General features: G+C 40.1%; 1 protein-coding gene across 1 annotated transcript in view; it reads left to right on the top strand.

The window, feature by feature from the left end:
• LOC126382826 (receptor-type tyrosine-protein phosphatase mu-like) overlaps window positions 1-14931 on the top strand; it is a 224656-nt gene that overhangs the window by 40579 nt on the left and 169146 nt on the right. The window contains exon 2 of the mRNA XM_050032912.1: window positions 8687-8809. Within this exon, the coding sequence (XP_049888869.1) occupies window positions 8687-8809 (123 nt within the window). The remainder of the gene's footprint in view (window positions 1-8686; window positions 8810-14931) is intronic.

Below are 14931 nucleotides of genomic sequence, written 5' to 3'. Positions count from 1 at the left end.
GCCGTCTCGCCTGCTCAGCATCCACGTTCCTCATCTGTATGCTCCGGCTCAAACAGGTATGGCTCTGGGTCTGTGTCCGCTACAAGAAACTCTTCAAAATCGCGTTCAAAGTCGTCCATTGCAGCTACTATAGTCCGGAGATATTGCTAGGCTAAATAAACAGCTGAGCTCTGTTTACCGGCTATGCTGTCAGTCAGTGTGCGGGCTGGAGATTGGTGGAGCAGAGATGGGAGGGGGTACCCGCTAGGTATTGTAAACGAGTATGTGTGTATGGAGTGTGTGTGTTACGCTAGAAGAGTCAGAGTTTGGACGGAGTCTTTTACCCCCTGGAGTGTTACCAGAGTTTTTGGAGTGCTCAAATAAACTGGCCTTTTTCCCGAACGCTCCTCTGGTCTCCTGCTCGTGAGGGATTCATTACAATATCGTAACATGGCTTAGATTACTAAACAAACATTTACCTCGTCGCTAGATAGACCTACTCCTGAAAAACTTGTGTCTGCGCAAGGCTTTTTGTCCCTACGAGGCCACCGTCATTTATCCGACGGGAGGGGTGAGTGAGTGAGCCCTGTAATCTAGAATTTGACCACTGATGTCACTGTTTTCAACGGTTTTCAACTCATTTTACACAGTGGCCCTTTAATGTTGTGCAGCTGCATATTTTCAAACAGGAAAAAATTCCTGTCTTTGCGTTTTATTTTAATCACAGTCTGTTTTTTATAAAATTGTTTGTGACATCTCAAATGTGGCTTTGACTTGCAACTGAAAACATGTAGCCCATTTCATAGAAAATATGGAGATATAGATTGCGTATCACCAGTCAGCCTGTAAATACTGAGATATGAAGTTTTGTCTATATCGCCCAGCCCTACCAGATATCGTTTTCGTGGATGAGAACAGGACATTAGATAAGGTGAGTTTTTGTAGTCCTCTGTGACAAAATTTACAAGCAGATGTTACATAGTTCCTTCACACAAGACGGAAACACAGGCAATCTAGACATCACTAGAAAAACTACATAAAATAAAAAACATGGAATATTTTAATTTAATATATTTTATTACAATCTTTGTGAACAACACAGCATTATCATCGCAACTATACTCATGCATGGGTAGTCGTACCATCCTGTCATTCCGTCAGGCTGTTCGCTTGTTTTCGTCATACCATCCAGAAGGTATTGTCTGTTGTCTACTGTCTCCCCGATTCCATGTAAATACTTCATAATATTCCCAAAAAATAACCAACATTTGGGTAATATGCTTATCCGCTTGTCTTGTGAGAGCTATATGAGTGACTTCTTGAAGTCTGCAACCTCACCATGACAAGAAAACTCCAGGAAGTAACTGCATCCGGCCAAGAAATAGTCAGGTACATTAACCACAACTTGTCAGTTTTGCACTTCAATTTTATTTTTATGAATTAAATAAACAAGAAATGACATATAACATTAGAAGGAGCTGGACATTGTTTTTGCTAAGCTAAGCTAACTAGCTTGATATGAGAGTGGTATTGAGTTTCTCATTTAACTCTTGGCAGGAAAATATTTCCTAACATGTCAAACTGTTACTTTTAAAAGAAGTTTAAGGCAGTTTCTCATAAAGTTTAGGCCTGGCAACAACAGTTTGCACTGAGTATCCCTGAATTCAATGCTTAAACCCATACATTTCTTTAAAACTTCATCAATAAAGACACCAACATTTGGAGAGCAAGAACCTACAATAGCAAAAGAACTTCACAACTGTAATCATGTTAACGAACAAAAATGCTGCAAAGCATAACAGAACAATGTCATTTACAACCTCACCAAGGAGCTCTACTCTGAGCATGTTCAAAAAAGCCTTATTTTCCATTTAATACCTTACCACTCTGCTTTTTCAATATTCCATTTCCACCCTCACCATCCTTCCTACACTCATTCACTGGCATTCAGAGAGAGGACTGTGTGAATAGCACTCCACTACAGTACCAAACTTTGACACACAAACACACACACTTACACACACGCATGCACACAGCTTTTAATGCTTAAAGTTTACTTTTGTTACAGGTGCAATAACAAAAGGCCTTTTAAGTCTGACTTGAAAATCTTTAGGAGAAATTGGCTCCAGCATTGAGGGGTTGAGGTATTGATTCTGGCCTCTGGCTCAGTCCAGGAAAAGATGGATAGATTTCTTTGAAATGCACTCTGCGTGAGAATATAAAGACTATTGTGTGTTCTCGCTCAGGAATAAATTGTTTCATGACATATCTAGGGCCACCTTTTTAGCTTCAAGCTGCCTGCTTCTCTTGAAAGGGGAATGTTGACAGGGTGGAGCACATTCATCTGTAGCCCCAGACTACCCACACCTCATAGAAGCTTTTATTGAAAGTTAAATCTCCTTCAGAGAGTTGGCAGCCTCTCGTTGGGATATCTATTTCAGCAGCTGTCGAGCCTGATTATATGGGGGTTGTGCCACACACTGGCAGCGATATAAACCTCCTACGGAGAGAAGGACTATTATGATGCTATTGATTGATGCGTTCATCTGCATGCATGTGTACAATCTCTTGACTCGGAGGCAGCAGTTTGTATTGATGGCATGCAACATGTGATCGGTGATACACTTCGTCGTGGATTTATGGCGCTCTCGGTGGTGGAGTCACACATTTGAGAAAGCTTATGATGCCATGCAATCTGTGTAGAACAAGATGCCTTATGTTTACCTCGGGACAGAACAGTTCTACAACAGATCAATAACAAGTTGCAGGCGTTATTGAAGAACTTCACAGTACTTACCAAGAGCCACAATCAAAGCAATGCCAATTGATTTATTGCTTGTTCACATCCTGTAACCCTGGTCTAATGGTCAAAATAGTTCAGCTAAAGCAATGGATGTGGAGGGTTCTTCAAGTGTTGTCAATGAAAAACCAGTGTGGGTTTGTTTCAGGCACTGTTTTCTAATACCACATCTATAGAGAATCAATAGGAAAACACAGTTACCAAGAGACTATACTATGTAAATTGGGTTGTAGTCACTACATTCGCATATAGGATTGGATTTGTGATTACTCTGCTTAGTTTAAGTCTTTTAATTGTCACTCTATCAACTTCTGCCATTATATACCGCGAAAAAAGTGAGCAGCTGCAGCATTGGAATAACATTGGGGATATAAGCAGCATATTTGGTTACTATATCTGAAAATGTATGCAGTCTTTTTTTTTTTCTCAAGGTCTTTTGAGATCAAATTAACTGAGCAACAAGAGAATTATTAATAGAACAGATGCGGTAATGATGTCTTTGAAGGGGATTTCAAGTTTCAAACTGACACCTCAACCCTCTCATTGTCCTGATTTATTATTAATTGCCGAGTTGACAGTTAAAAAAATAATTAAACAAGGACTGGGCTCCGCTTAGTGCATATTCTTTTTGAAGGCTTTTTTTTTTTTTGTCCTCAGTGTTCGAAATTCTCCCTTCACTCCCATCACCCACTGACTTGGAATACATTTTGCTCCTCGCCAATGCCATCGATTTGAATATCAAACACCAATAAAAGCCACCTCTTTGAGTTTGTTTGAGCTCCGGCATGCTGTGAGAAGGAAGGTGGGCGGCACAGGGCAAGGGATCTTGGAACTATTGAGTCAAAATATTGATGGAACGAAGCCAGTCCCTGTGACGCTGCAGCCAAAGACTCATGTTAATGTTCTCCAAGTTACATCTTGGCAACACAAACATTTTTATTTATTTAGACAGAAAGCATAAAGTAGCCTAAATGCTCTTTTTTTTTTTTTTTAGCACCGCCTTCATACTCTTACTCTCTTAGTTTCACACAGTCACTCCAGGGAGGTGGAGGACTTCCACGAGGTTCTCAGTGTTGGCTGCAGAACAGTTCCAGTTGAACCACTGGGGGTTAAGAGCCTTGCTTAAGGGCATGTTGATGGAGAAATTCATGAGGGTTTCTTATTCAGATTTCCTAACCCAGATTCTAGGATAGTTTTGAGAAAAAGTTTTTGGCAACCTGTTACTGCTGCTTCACATTTAATCAACAATTAACATAGCACGCTGTACAGGCCGAGTATGATGCTGCTCTGGGTGGATCTTTGGCTTAAATGCCTCCACAGAATAGTGAAACAAACTCACACCCAATTAAACAAAAGCAGTTAACAGCTGTTAATGAATGCAATGAGCTATTACATAATGACTCACACACAAAAAACAAATGTAGTATATGGAGACAGACATTTTGTGAAGTGAAAGTACCAATTAAATAGCAATTAATTATTAATGTGCGCTGTCCCTGGAATCTTAAACGGTGTAAATAAATACATAAGTCACACATTCAAAATTATGCTAAAGTAAATGTAGGTGGGAACTGCCCATTGGTTCAACATCCCATTGTTCCGACCATATTAAACCCATTGTTCCGAAGTCTGTTCCGAAATCCTCATGATGCCCTGTGGTTAAGGTCTGGTTAGGTTTAGGCACAAAACCCACTTGGTTAGGGTCAGGAAAAGATCATGGTGTGGGTTAAAATGAAAAAGAAAGTGACAAACACATAAGCCGTGAGCCTGCTCCGCCTCAAGCCTTTCCCAGCTGACCCAGAGGCGGTCGCGGCACACCATACGCCCGCCGCGAGCCGTTCAGCACCGCGGACAGTCGGACTAATGGGATGTCGAACCAATGGGCTGTCGGACCAATGACATGGACCCAATGTAGGCTATATAAGTGTTAGCTTCAAAACACACTCAAAGTATCAAAAAAGTACTCTATACAGATTATGATGAGATTGTTGTGTTAACAACAATCATAGGCCTTTTTAATTGCATATATTTTGGCTTATGATAGTAGAAAAAGCAAAGATTTTACTATTAACATTAATATGGACGTGTAATTCACACTAGAAAAAAAAGTTTCCCCTGTTTTTCTGAATATACGAGATAATGAGAATACAAGAATTTGAGAACGTCTTTCTTGGGGGGAAAAAAACATTCTGCTCGCTTGCACGAGGAGCTTATGAGAACATATTTTGTTAATTCAGAAAAACAAGCAGAATTTTTTTCCATGAGAACTTTTCTCATAATTCTGAGATAATAATCTTGTTAATTCAGAAAAGCAGGGCAGATACCGTAAAACTTAAATTAATAGCCCAGGTAATTATTTGCTTAAATCACTGAAATCAACAGGCCTGTATTTGGGACAGGCCTTTAATTCCTTTCACACAAAACTGTTGCTCAGCAAAGATTGGGAAATACAATCAGATTATGTTGTTTATTTAAAAAAGTATGAATATTACTTGTTTACAAGAATAGGCTTCAGATAATATATCAAATATGAATCATTCATTTGGCACATAGCATACCGACACAAAACCACTTTATCCTGTTCATTTAATACTCAAAACTTGGATGAATTTTTATGATTTCGATCTGAGGACCCTTATGGAATAAATTAATACGAATAACTTGCAGGGTAATAAAGGAATGGACACACATCTTTTGCTAGCCAACAACCCAGACCAGGCTTCTAATTGAGACAAGCATTTAGCTGTCAAAATGGGTAGCCACACTGGGCTAGTAAAAGTGACTGGGTGTTTAATTGGGACGAGGCTTTTAATTTAAGTTTTACAGTATTGTTCTCAAATGAATGAATTACACTTCCATACATGTACAATGCCTCTGTTCCATTAAAGTGTTCTGATTAAGAAAAATGAAAAATTAAGCAAATGTGGAAGTGCCGAAAACTGCAGTTCCTCGAATGGCCACTTGAGGCAGGCTCATGATGTGAATTAGTCCCAGTAGAGTGTGCCAGTAAACCCGGAGCTCCGTTAGCACTTTTAGCACTTCCGGTTCTCTTGTCTAAAAGTCAATACGTTTTTTGAATGGGATTTTGGTAAAATGCCTCGAATAAGGTCTGTGGTTAACAAAAGCTTAAGCGAGTTTCAGGTTTTGTTCTACAACATAAAACACGTCAGTAAATACCCTACTTGTGAATTTTGAAGCTTTTACGCGTCGTAATAAAGGCGGTTGCTAACGAGATGCTCAATACGACTACAAACCCTGTCGGGCACATTAAACATCGCCACCCCCGAACAGGCGAGAGTGCTGGCAGTCCGCCATTACAGCTTCTTATTTAGCTTAAACAGTCCGATTTCCCCATTATACAATGTTTTTAAAATAAAGCGGCCGAAATCAGTTGAAAGCTTAGTGGCGGTGACGTCAAGAGTCATGCGACCGTGGAGTAGTCATGTAGTCCGTTAAAGCCTAACGTTAGCTTTTTACTTCTGGCGATCGCATTTAAGCTTCAAATGCGGTATGAAAGGTGTTCATATGTGAAGATTATCTCGCTGAACAAAACCTGTAAGTATCATAAACTTGTGTTAGCCACGGAGCTTATTTTCTGACATAATCCAAAACGCAATGCAAAAATCACATTCACTTTCTCTTCCGGGAACCAACACGATGCTAAACTTCCGGGTTTTGACGTCAGCCCTGGCACACTCTATACCACCATTTTAAAATGGATGCTTCACAGCAGTAATAAACATGTTTACGGCCTGGTAACAAAAAAACAGTTCTCTATAGCTTATTTTCCGCTTCATGACATCTGTACCAGGGATGCACTATAACTTTCCTGTTCACGTTTTATTAAGGTTTAAAGTTACGCATCATAAGGGTGTGGCAGCTTTGAGTGATAGGCTGTCTACTAGTGTCCTCGAGTTCGCAGTCAGATCAAACTCACACTCCTCCATAGCTCCACCCTCTTGTCTGAATACGGTCACTTCTGGCTCCCCAAAACCAAGACGGCAAACGTCTAAATGTCAAGCTTGAGGATTCAAAACTGGAGTTCACAAACCAATAGGTGAAGTCATGGTAGCTGCGTCCATTATTTTATACAGTCTATGGTCCCAATAAGCCATACAGTCATCGTTGACTTCCACCTGCGTTTTTTCTCCTGAAACAAAGACCAATTACTAGCTATCTTAGAGCAACTTCAACAAACACTTTCACTGATGAGGTATGAAGATGCAGTTAAAGCTAGATTAAGCAGTAAACGTGGAAATACATGAGCAGTCACCCTCCTTAGAGGCTGTGTATTGCCAATGTATTGGCGACGTCGGGAATCTACAGCTGTTTAAGTTGCGCTGATGATGAACTGCTACCTAATATGCTACATTCTGAAATAGAACATGATGTAGAGGTGATATCCCTCTGTCATGCCGATGTCAATGTGACGTGTGGTGCTGTCTGGGGTGTTTGACCAATGTTAGCAACCTACCTAAACTACTTATTAGCACATCTAGCCTTTGAGCTAACTCTTGAGAATCATATCCGTCTCTCCTTGGTTTGTTTTTCAGCTTTGTTCACTGTCACTTGTTAGCTTTTCTCTGATGTCTCCCACTTAACAGGGAGCCTACCTAACACACAGGTAGCCTACAGTCTCTCATCCTAACAATGTCCCCTGGTGATGTGTTATCTGTAGGAGGCAATGAATCACTGGACAAGCTCAACAACAATCCCTAACCCTTTTACCTGTGGCACTTTGGCAATCACTCCCTTTTTCCACGTCCGCCCCCTCAAAAAAACAGACAAAGCAGCAAATATATCATTAGCAGCTGCCCTATGAGGCTGGATATTAATTATCCCCGTGTTCTCCTCGTTTGGCCACTCATTTGCACGTGTACTGTAAATGTCACCAGAGAGATAAATGGGAAAACAAAAACCCCAGCTCGTAGCCTTTATGCAGCAGAATGTCAGAGGGAGCTTGTAAGAGATGAGATATTGGTTTTGGCCTGGCATGGATTCTGGCTCAAAGGACATTCCCAGAGGCAATAAAATTTGTATGTCATTTGTGTTTAGAAACTTATTAGCAATGTGCAAGCAAACATTTTCAGATTCAACATTTGGATTCTGGCAAGAGGCAGGATAATATAGGTCTACAGTACCTCTGTTATCAACAAAGAACCAATGTAATCATGTATCTGACGCAGCATAATATCATTTTGTCCAATTCCTCTCTAAGTCGTCTGCCCGCTCTGAAAACAACCTCCCACTGTGTAAAAAACACCTTTATGTTTCTTTCTTGATTTTTTATACTCAGTATGAACTCCTTTCCAGCCACATATTGTTCTGACATGCCTTTTTTTGTAGATTTATGAGTGGATTGAAAAGCACTTTGGGGGGGAAAAAAGCTCAACTCTCACATTCTCCGTGTGGCCTTTAAGGTGCGAGGAATAAAGGAGTATTTGTATTAATCGATCACACGCCAAGCCTGGTTGAAGCCTGGCCCTAATGGTTGCTTGCTGTCATTTTGCAAGCAGCTTGTAAAAAGGATTAGAGTGGCTCTGTGGAGTAAGGGCGCATGAACAGCAAAGTTCTGTGGCCGGCACGGAAAATAAATCAATTTATCCCTGATGGTGGTGCAGTTTTGGAACATAATGCTTAACGATGATGGAGTTTGGACACTTCATACTTGTCATTGTGAAATTGGACTGCCGTGTTGCTAATGATGGTAATGTATGTTGTGCCTCGCCTACTACAGTAATCCTTCACTCTGTCTCACTTAAATGCATCTCATTGTCTGGCATATTGCATTATGAATACCGCTGGGTAAAAAAAAAAGAGGGGAATTTAATTTATATATTCATTCATTTGAACAGCAAGTTAATGGAAAAACTATATAACCATATAAATTTCTTCTTTTTGTCGCAGGCGATTGTAACTTTGAGAAGCCGCTGGCAGCATGTGGGTACAGCCAAGGCAGAGACGACGACCTTGACTGGGAGCAGGCCAATACCAGAGAGAAGTCTTCATCAGATCCGTGGATGCCCTCAGGTAAGGACGGTGACACCGGCTCATGAGGAGGAGAAATGATGATTCCATCCCTGTACAGAGAATACATCACTGCAACAGTCTGCACATTTGACCCTGTCTGTTTGTGTGAGAAGCTGTATTCTGCACTAAACAAAGATCACTTTACATAAAGGAATTTTATTTTCTAATTAGGAAGAACTCTTGAATAAAAACATATACGATTTAAAACTCTTGATCCCATCATACAACACAGTGGCTCCATTTAGAGAGACCATCAGAATATGTTGCTCCTCCATATGACATGACATCCACTTTGACATCTGCAGTGAATAAGAGTATCCTTGAACACACGTATAATGAAAGGCTCAAGTGGGTGAGCTATGCGCCTGACGATTATAGATATTCCAAACACTCAACTAATTTGACAGAGCATTTACATGACAAATCTTTATCTGTAAGTTTTTTTCCACAGAATGAAATTTATTTCCCTATGGCCGGTTCAGTCTGATGATTTAGGCGTTTACATGAGACATTTTTCTGATTAGGCTATAAGTCTGACTATAATTGGAATATACTGTAAGGCTGCACGTAAACAGCTTAGTGCTGGAGACTAATAAATATTGATTACAGCTTATATGGATACTATTCGATCTTGCAAGCATATACTTTAAAGACAGTACTGCTACATTCTTCTCTGGAGTTCCAACACTAGTTTCTTCATTTGTGTTATCAAAAGAGGGATGTGTTTTTTCAAAAGCTCCGAATCTTTTTAGAATACCTTCAGCTTTGTCATTCAGATATTAATATATGCATATACCCATGTTGTTTATTGTACTATGCTATTCCCTAAAGGAATCTAATGTATTTGAGTACATCTTTTATTGGCCTAATATTCAAACAGAGTATAGCACCTTTTAGGGCCGCTGTTACACTGACGTCATTTAATTAGCTGGAGGCAAAACATGACTCGTCACCACAGGGCTGTAGGCTACGTAGTCTTAAAATGAGGTCTTGTTGTGTTATTGGGAGCCAGAATAGAAGGAGTCATGACTCAAAACTTGAATTTTATCACATAGCAGCCGCCCCTGCCCGCCAACAAGTCAAAGACAACTATGGTTAAATGTGATAAGACGCAAGAACTGCATGGAGGCGATCATCAAAAATGCTCGCATGTCATATCAGGTCAGGGAAAAAATATTCACTGTTGTTGGGATGAATAACGTTATTATTATGTGCACCTAATCAGAAATTATTAAGAGGAATATTGGATTTCTCTGTAATGCTACCTTTTTTGTGAAATGGGGCGGGGTTAGCTTGGGAACTGTAGGGTTTTTTGGTTCAAGTCCCCGCCCGGACCAAAATATGGAGCGTGGACTGGTAGCTGGAGAGGTGTCAGTTCACCTCCTGGGCACTGCCAAGGTGCCTTTGAGCAAGGCACCAAACCCCCCCAACTGCTCGGGGCGCCTGTCCATGGGCAGCCCCCTCACTCTGACATCTCTCCATTTAATGCATGTAAAAAGGTCCTGTTTGTGCATGTGTGTGTATTTCAGGCCTGTGTGTATATGTATATGACAACAGAGTGAAAATATTGAATTTCCCCCTTAGGGATTAATAAAGTACATTAAATTAAAATTAAATTAAATTAAAATTAAATTAGCTAACGTTAGCTTCGATAGCAAAACAAACTGGAGGAAACCATTTAAATGTCATCCTCCTTTGTAAAATTGGCATGTTAATCAACCACAAAGCTGACCATGCCACCTTCAGCAATCCTGTCAAGTCGTCCATCCCCTGAGTGAGAGGGTACCGAGCTTACTTTATTATTGTTAGCTTACTTTTTTAAGAAAAATTTGTGGTCCCGGAGAGTGAGTGACCTGACATGGTGCGTTCGTATATTCAGTCCGATGCTCTACACTAAAATGAGAGCCCTGTTAGTCGAAGAAATGGATTGTTATATTTCTATATGAATTAACGAATGGTTAAGTCAATCACACATTCACTCGGCTCAGGGCTCTGCTGCTCATGAGTGCCCAGAGTGTGCTCTGCCATGTCGAGAGTGCAGCGCTCTGGATAACTGAACGGTACACTCAGACAGTGCTCCGAATTTATGAACGGTCCAGTTTGTGCCAGAGTGTGCTCCACCACTGAATATTGCTGAATGCACCACTCGCATTATCCAAAACAAGCCAACAGAATTTGCTAACCAGCACTAGCTAATGTCTGTGGAGAATTGTTTGCCTCCAGCTAAGCCCCGCCTACCAAAAACATCATACTGTTTACTAACAGTAAAAGGGTCTATTGATGATCACGTTTAAGTAGGATTTATACTTCTATAGCATAGGCCCTGTTTATTTTTTTAAGCTGAAACCATTTCCCTCAGTGACACAAAGCTTTTATTTACTTTTATTTCACAGGTAAGAAGCAGTAAATTATGAAGACAATAAAGCCCCCATGAAATAGCATTTTAAGTCTTCAGTGTTATTTATCCTGTTTACATATGAGTAGCGTAAGGTCCACTAACCCCTAGGCTAATTTATGTAATGTAAAATGTTATAGGCTTATGCTAATAATGTTAGCATGTTGTATATGTGGGGGAAAATGTTTAGTTTGAGACTATAGTGTAGTCATTGAACCTTGTGAGTTATAATGGAGCTGAATTTGGTCACATTACCTTTCTTAATTTTTATTTTATTTTTATTGAGCCAAAGATGACATTACATATTTCATGTTGTAGTGTCAGCGCTTATTTCATTTTACAGAAAGGATTTTTGAATTGATAAGTTCAAAGATGCAGAAAACATCAACCAGAACATGTAAACAGGACAAAATATATTAAATGTTGCTGTCATTCCTGGCTTCATATGAGTGGAGGAAAACTCCACTAGCTGCTAGGCTAATTTATGCAATGTAAAATGTCATAGGCTTATGCTAATAATGTTAGCATGTTGTATTTGTACCAAAAACATGTCTATCAAAAGACAGTTGTTTTGTCTGTGAACCTTGTGAGTTAAAGTGGATCCAGATTTTGTACTTGTGTTTACTGTTGTCAGTATAGAGCCATTTATGTGCGTTTTATGTGTTTTGAGCACTTAATAGAAATTTAACACAGTAACATAGAAACCCCACCGACAACTTGCGTTTTGGAAGTGTAACTCCAAATGCAGCATCACACAAGTAGGCTATAAATGCTCACCATGGTGTAGGCCACTTACATAGGCTCCATGTAGTCTATGCACAATATATATCAGCCTTTACTTGGCATTGTTGGGGATCCTTGATTTGCAATTTGAGCAGCCCAGATTATTATGGCACGGATTCAAATGTAACAGATTTGTCAGCTAAACATTTGTTCTGTGAACTCTACTCCAGCACAGCATAACAAAAATAGGTTTGAGGATTAGTAATGCTGTTTACGCCAAATTCCTACCCAAACTATGTTATGTATAAATAGCAACATGAGACAATTTTTGCCTCTTTTTAGGTGGCAGGAGGGAAAATGAATCATCTCAACATTTGTTATGTTATGGTTTCAGAATGATGAAGACAGTTGGAGAACAATTGAATACAAAATACGATGCAGGCTCATTTTATGTTTTTCCCAGATGATGTACAAATTTTTAGGCTTTTTATTGTCATACATTTTCATGATCTAAAATCTCCCAGATGGGGGACATGCACCTGGACCCCCCTGGGTTTGGACAGAACCCTGTATGTTTACAACGTCTGGCTCCGCCCCAATTATCAATATGTGATGTTCATGCAACTGCTTTCCACCTGAGTCTCTACCGCACAGAACTCAGACAAAAGCGACATTTGATATCAAAATGCTCAGATCCATTTTAATTAAAGAAGTCTTTTTGTCAGCCACATATTGAAATTCATTAAAATGCTTTCCCTGCATTTTGTGTCTGTCGCACACAATTTGTCTCTTTAATGTTCCATTGATCGCTTTTCATTTGATTTGAAATGCAGAGATATCACCACCACCGAGCAGAAGGCACCTAAGGAATTAGACTAATGGAAAGACGTTTTTTTGTGTGTTATAACAAAGGTAGCGTTGCAAACTAATGGATATTGTTTTCCTCCCCTATCTGACGCCTAATCTCACAAAGGCTGCATCACAGATAGATTGCACCGGGCCCCCCCAGTGACAGAGGGGGAATTAATTAGCAGGCCCTCACTAATTTTAAGCAGCCAGTGCCCAGACCTGTTTGTGTGTACATCAGAATGATGTGTGTTGAACCGCCCCAGAGAAATTACTTTCCATGGAGGGGGAAGTGTGTGCTTTTTCTATCGCAATTGATTAATGTCGGGACACATGGAGGCTGGGCAAAGGTTACAGCGAAATCTGGAAAAGCCTTGACCTACAAATTAACACCTCGCGCACGGTCTAAATTTAACATATCTGATTAAAATCCCATGTCTGGTTAAGAGGTGTCCCTGATTGTGCTTCCTAGTCTGAGTACTCTTCAGATGATCTTGTTTTCTACCTGTGCATCTTGAATTGTGTGTAATTAACAGGTTGCAGCTCTTTCTCCATTTCTCAGTGTGAGCACTCAACCTGCCGTGCAAAATTGTAATCTCTCCTCTTTGACCGCATTGAAAGGGATGTGAAATGTAGTGTACTTGACGGATGAAATTGTTTTAGGGCTACTGGAGAGGGTGTTGATAGGTTGAAATGCATTTACTGTAGGTGAAAGCCACACTGGTGAAAAAGCTATCTCACCTCTGATTGCTGTCTCACTCTCAACCTGTACTTATGAATCCTCACAAAACGACCTTATCATACTCACAGGACAGATTGTTCCGAACAGACGGCATTGCTACGTCAAACCCTTTCGAAATTGGTTAGGGACAGTACCTTTCTAAATAGGGGTGTTCTCAATGTCAATATGGATTTATTAATTAAATGATGATTAAAACCTTGCTAAGTTTTCAGAGCAAATCAAATCCTTCCAGAAGTTTAAACATCTAGCTTTCATGTAAACTCCAGTATCCCTTGGCATTGGATGTAAATCAAAAGGTGCAGAATCTTTCAAAATGCCAGTATTTAATGGCAATAGAGGAAGCAGTTCTCCCTCCATCTCGCAACCCATCGACTATCAGCCTTGCGATGGTAAAGCCTCTGAGGGTGAAGGCCAATATTTTGGGCTGATCTGGTGTAGCCAGTGTATATGTGAGCCAAGACTTCCTCTTCTGTGCGCTGGTCATTTTGGCTAATGTCTATAAGCAGATATCTGCATATAAATGCAGATAAGTTAAAAAAATAAACTCATCATTGGATGAAAGATGGGTTTCAAAATTGCATTTAGGCCAATGCATTTTGCCTGTCCACACGGTCTGTTAACCTGCCGTTCAAACCATTGACTGTATGAAATAATAGACGTAGCTATCATGATGTCACTCATTGGTTGGTAGAGACCCATTTTGAAGCCTCGAGTTTGGCATTACAGCCATTGCCATTTTGTTTTTTTCTTCTTTTGGAGCCAGAAGCTCCAAATTAAGACGAAAGGGTGGAGCTGTGGAGGAGCGAAGACACCATCCGCAGATGGCTAGTCTCTCAAAGTGGCCCTGGCTTTAATCATGCATGCAACCTCCTCCATTTTACGTAGCCTTGTTTCAGTGTACTATGCATCTCTACGTTTTATTCTAAATGCAATGTCCCTTACTCATCACTGCATTCTTTATAATTTGGTGGGTTGGACATCACTGACCAGTCACAGACAACAGCACTGGTATATTCTTATCTATAATGCAATATTGGCAAACTTCCGGCCCACCTCTGCTCCCATCTGTGTGTCAGCTCTGGTAGTCACCAGGTACGCTCCTCCAGGTGGTTGCTTTTTAATGTACCCATTGATGAATTTAAGGGCATCATAAATAATGTGGTGATAGGGACGTGCTTGATTTTCTTGAGAGGCCACTATGTTGTTTTATTGCAGATTTTTGTATTGTAAGTTTTATTTGTTGCATTTAAAATGTGTTTGATTGGCTGCTACCTTGGCCAGGTCTCTCTTCTAAGAAAGATTTTCAATCTCAATGGGACTTCCTGGTTAAATTTAGGTTAAATACATAATAAAAATTGTGGGTAACTTTAAGCTTTAATAAAATGTAAAAGTGTGGCGTATAAGCTATAGGGACCA

This window comes from Epinephelus moara, chromosome 21, assembly GCF_006386435.1.
Source record: "Epinephelus moara isolate mb chromosome 21, YSFRI_EMoa_1.0, whole genome shotgun sequence".
NCBI lineage: Eukaryota > Metazoa > Chordata > Actinopteri > Perciformes > Serranidae > Epinephelus > Epinephelus moara.
The sequence above is the reverse complement of the archived record's forward strand: the minus strand, read 5'-3'. Positions and strand labels throughout refer to the sequence as shown.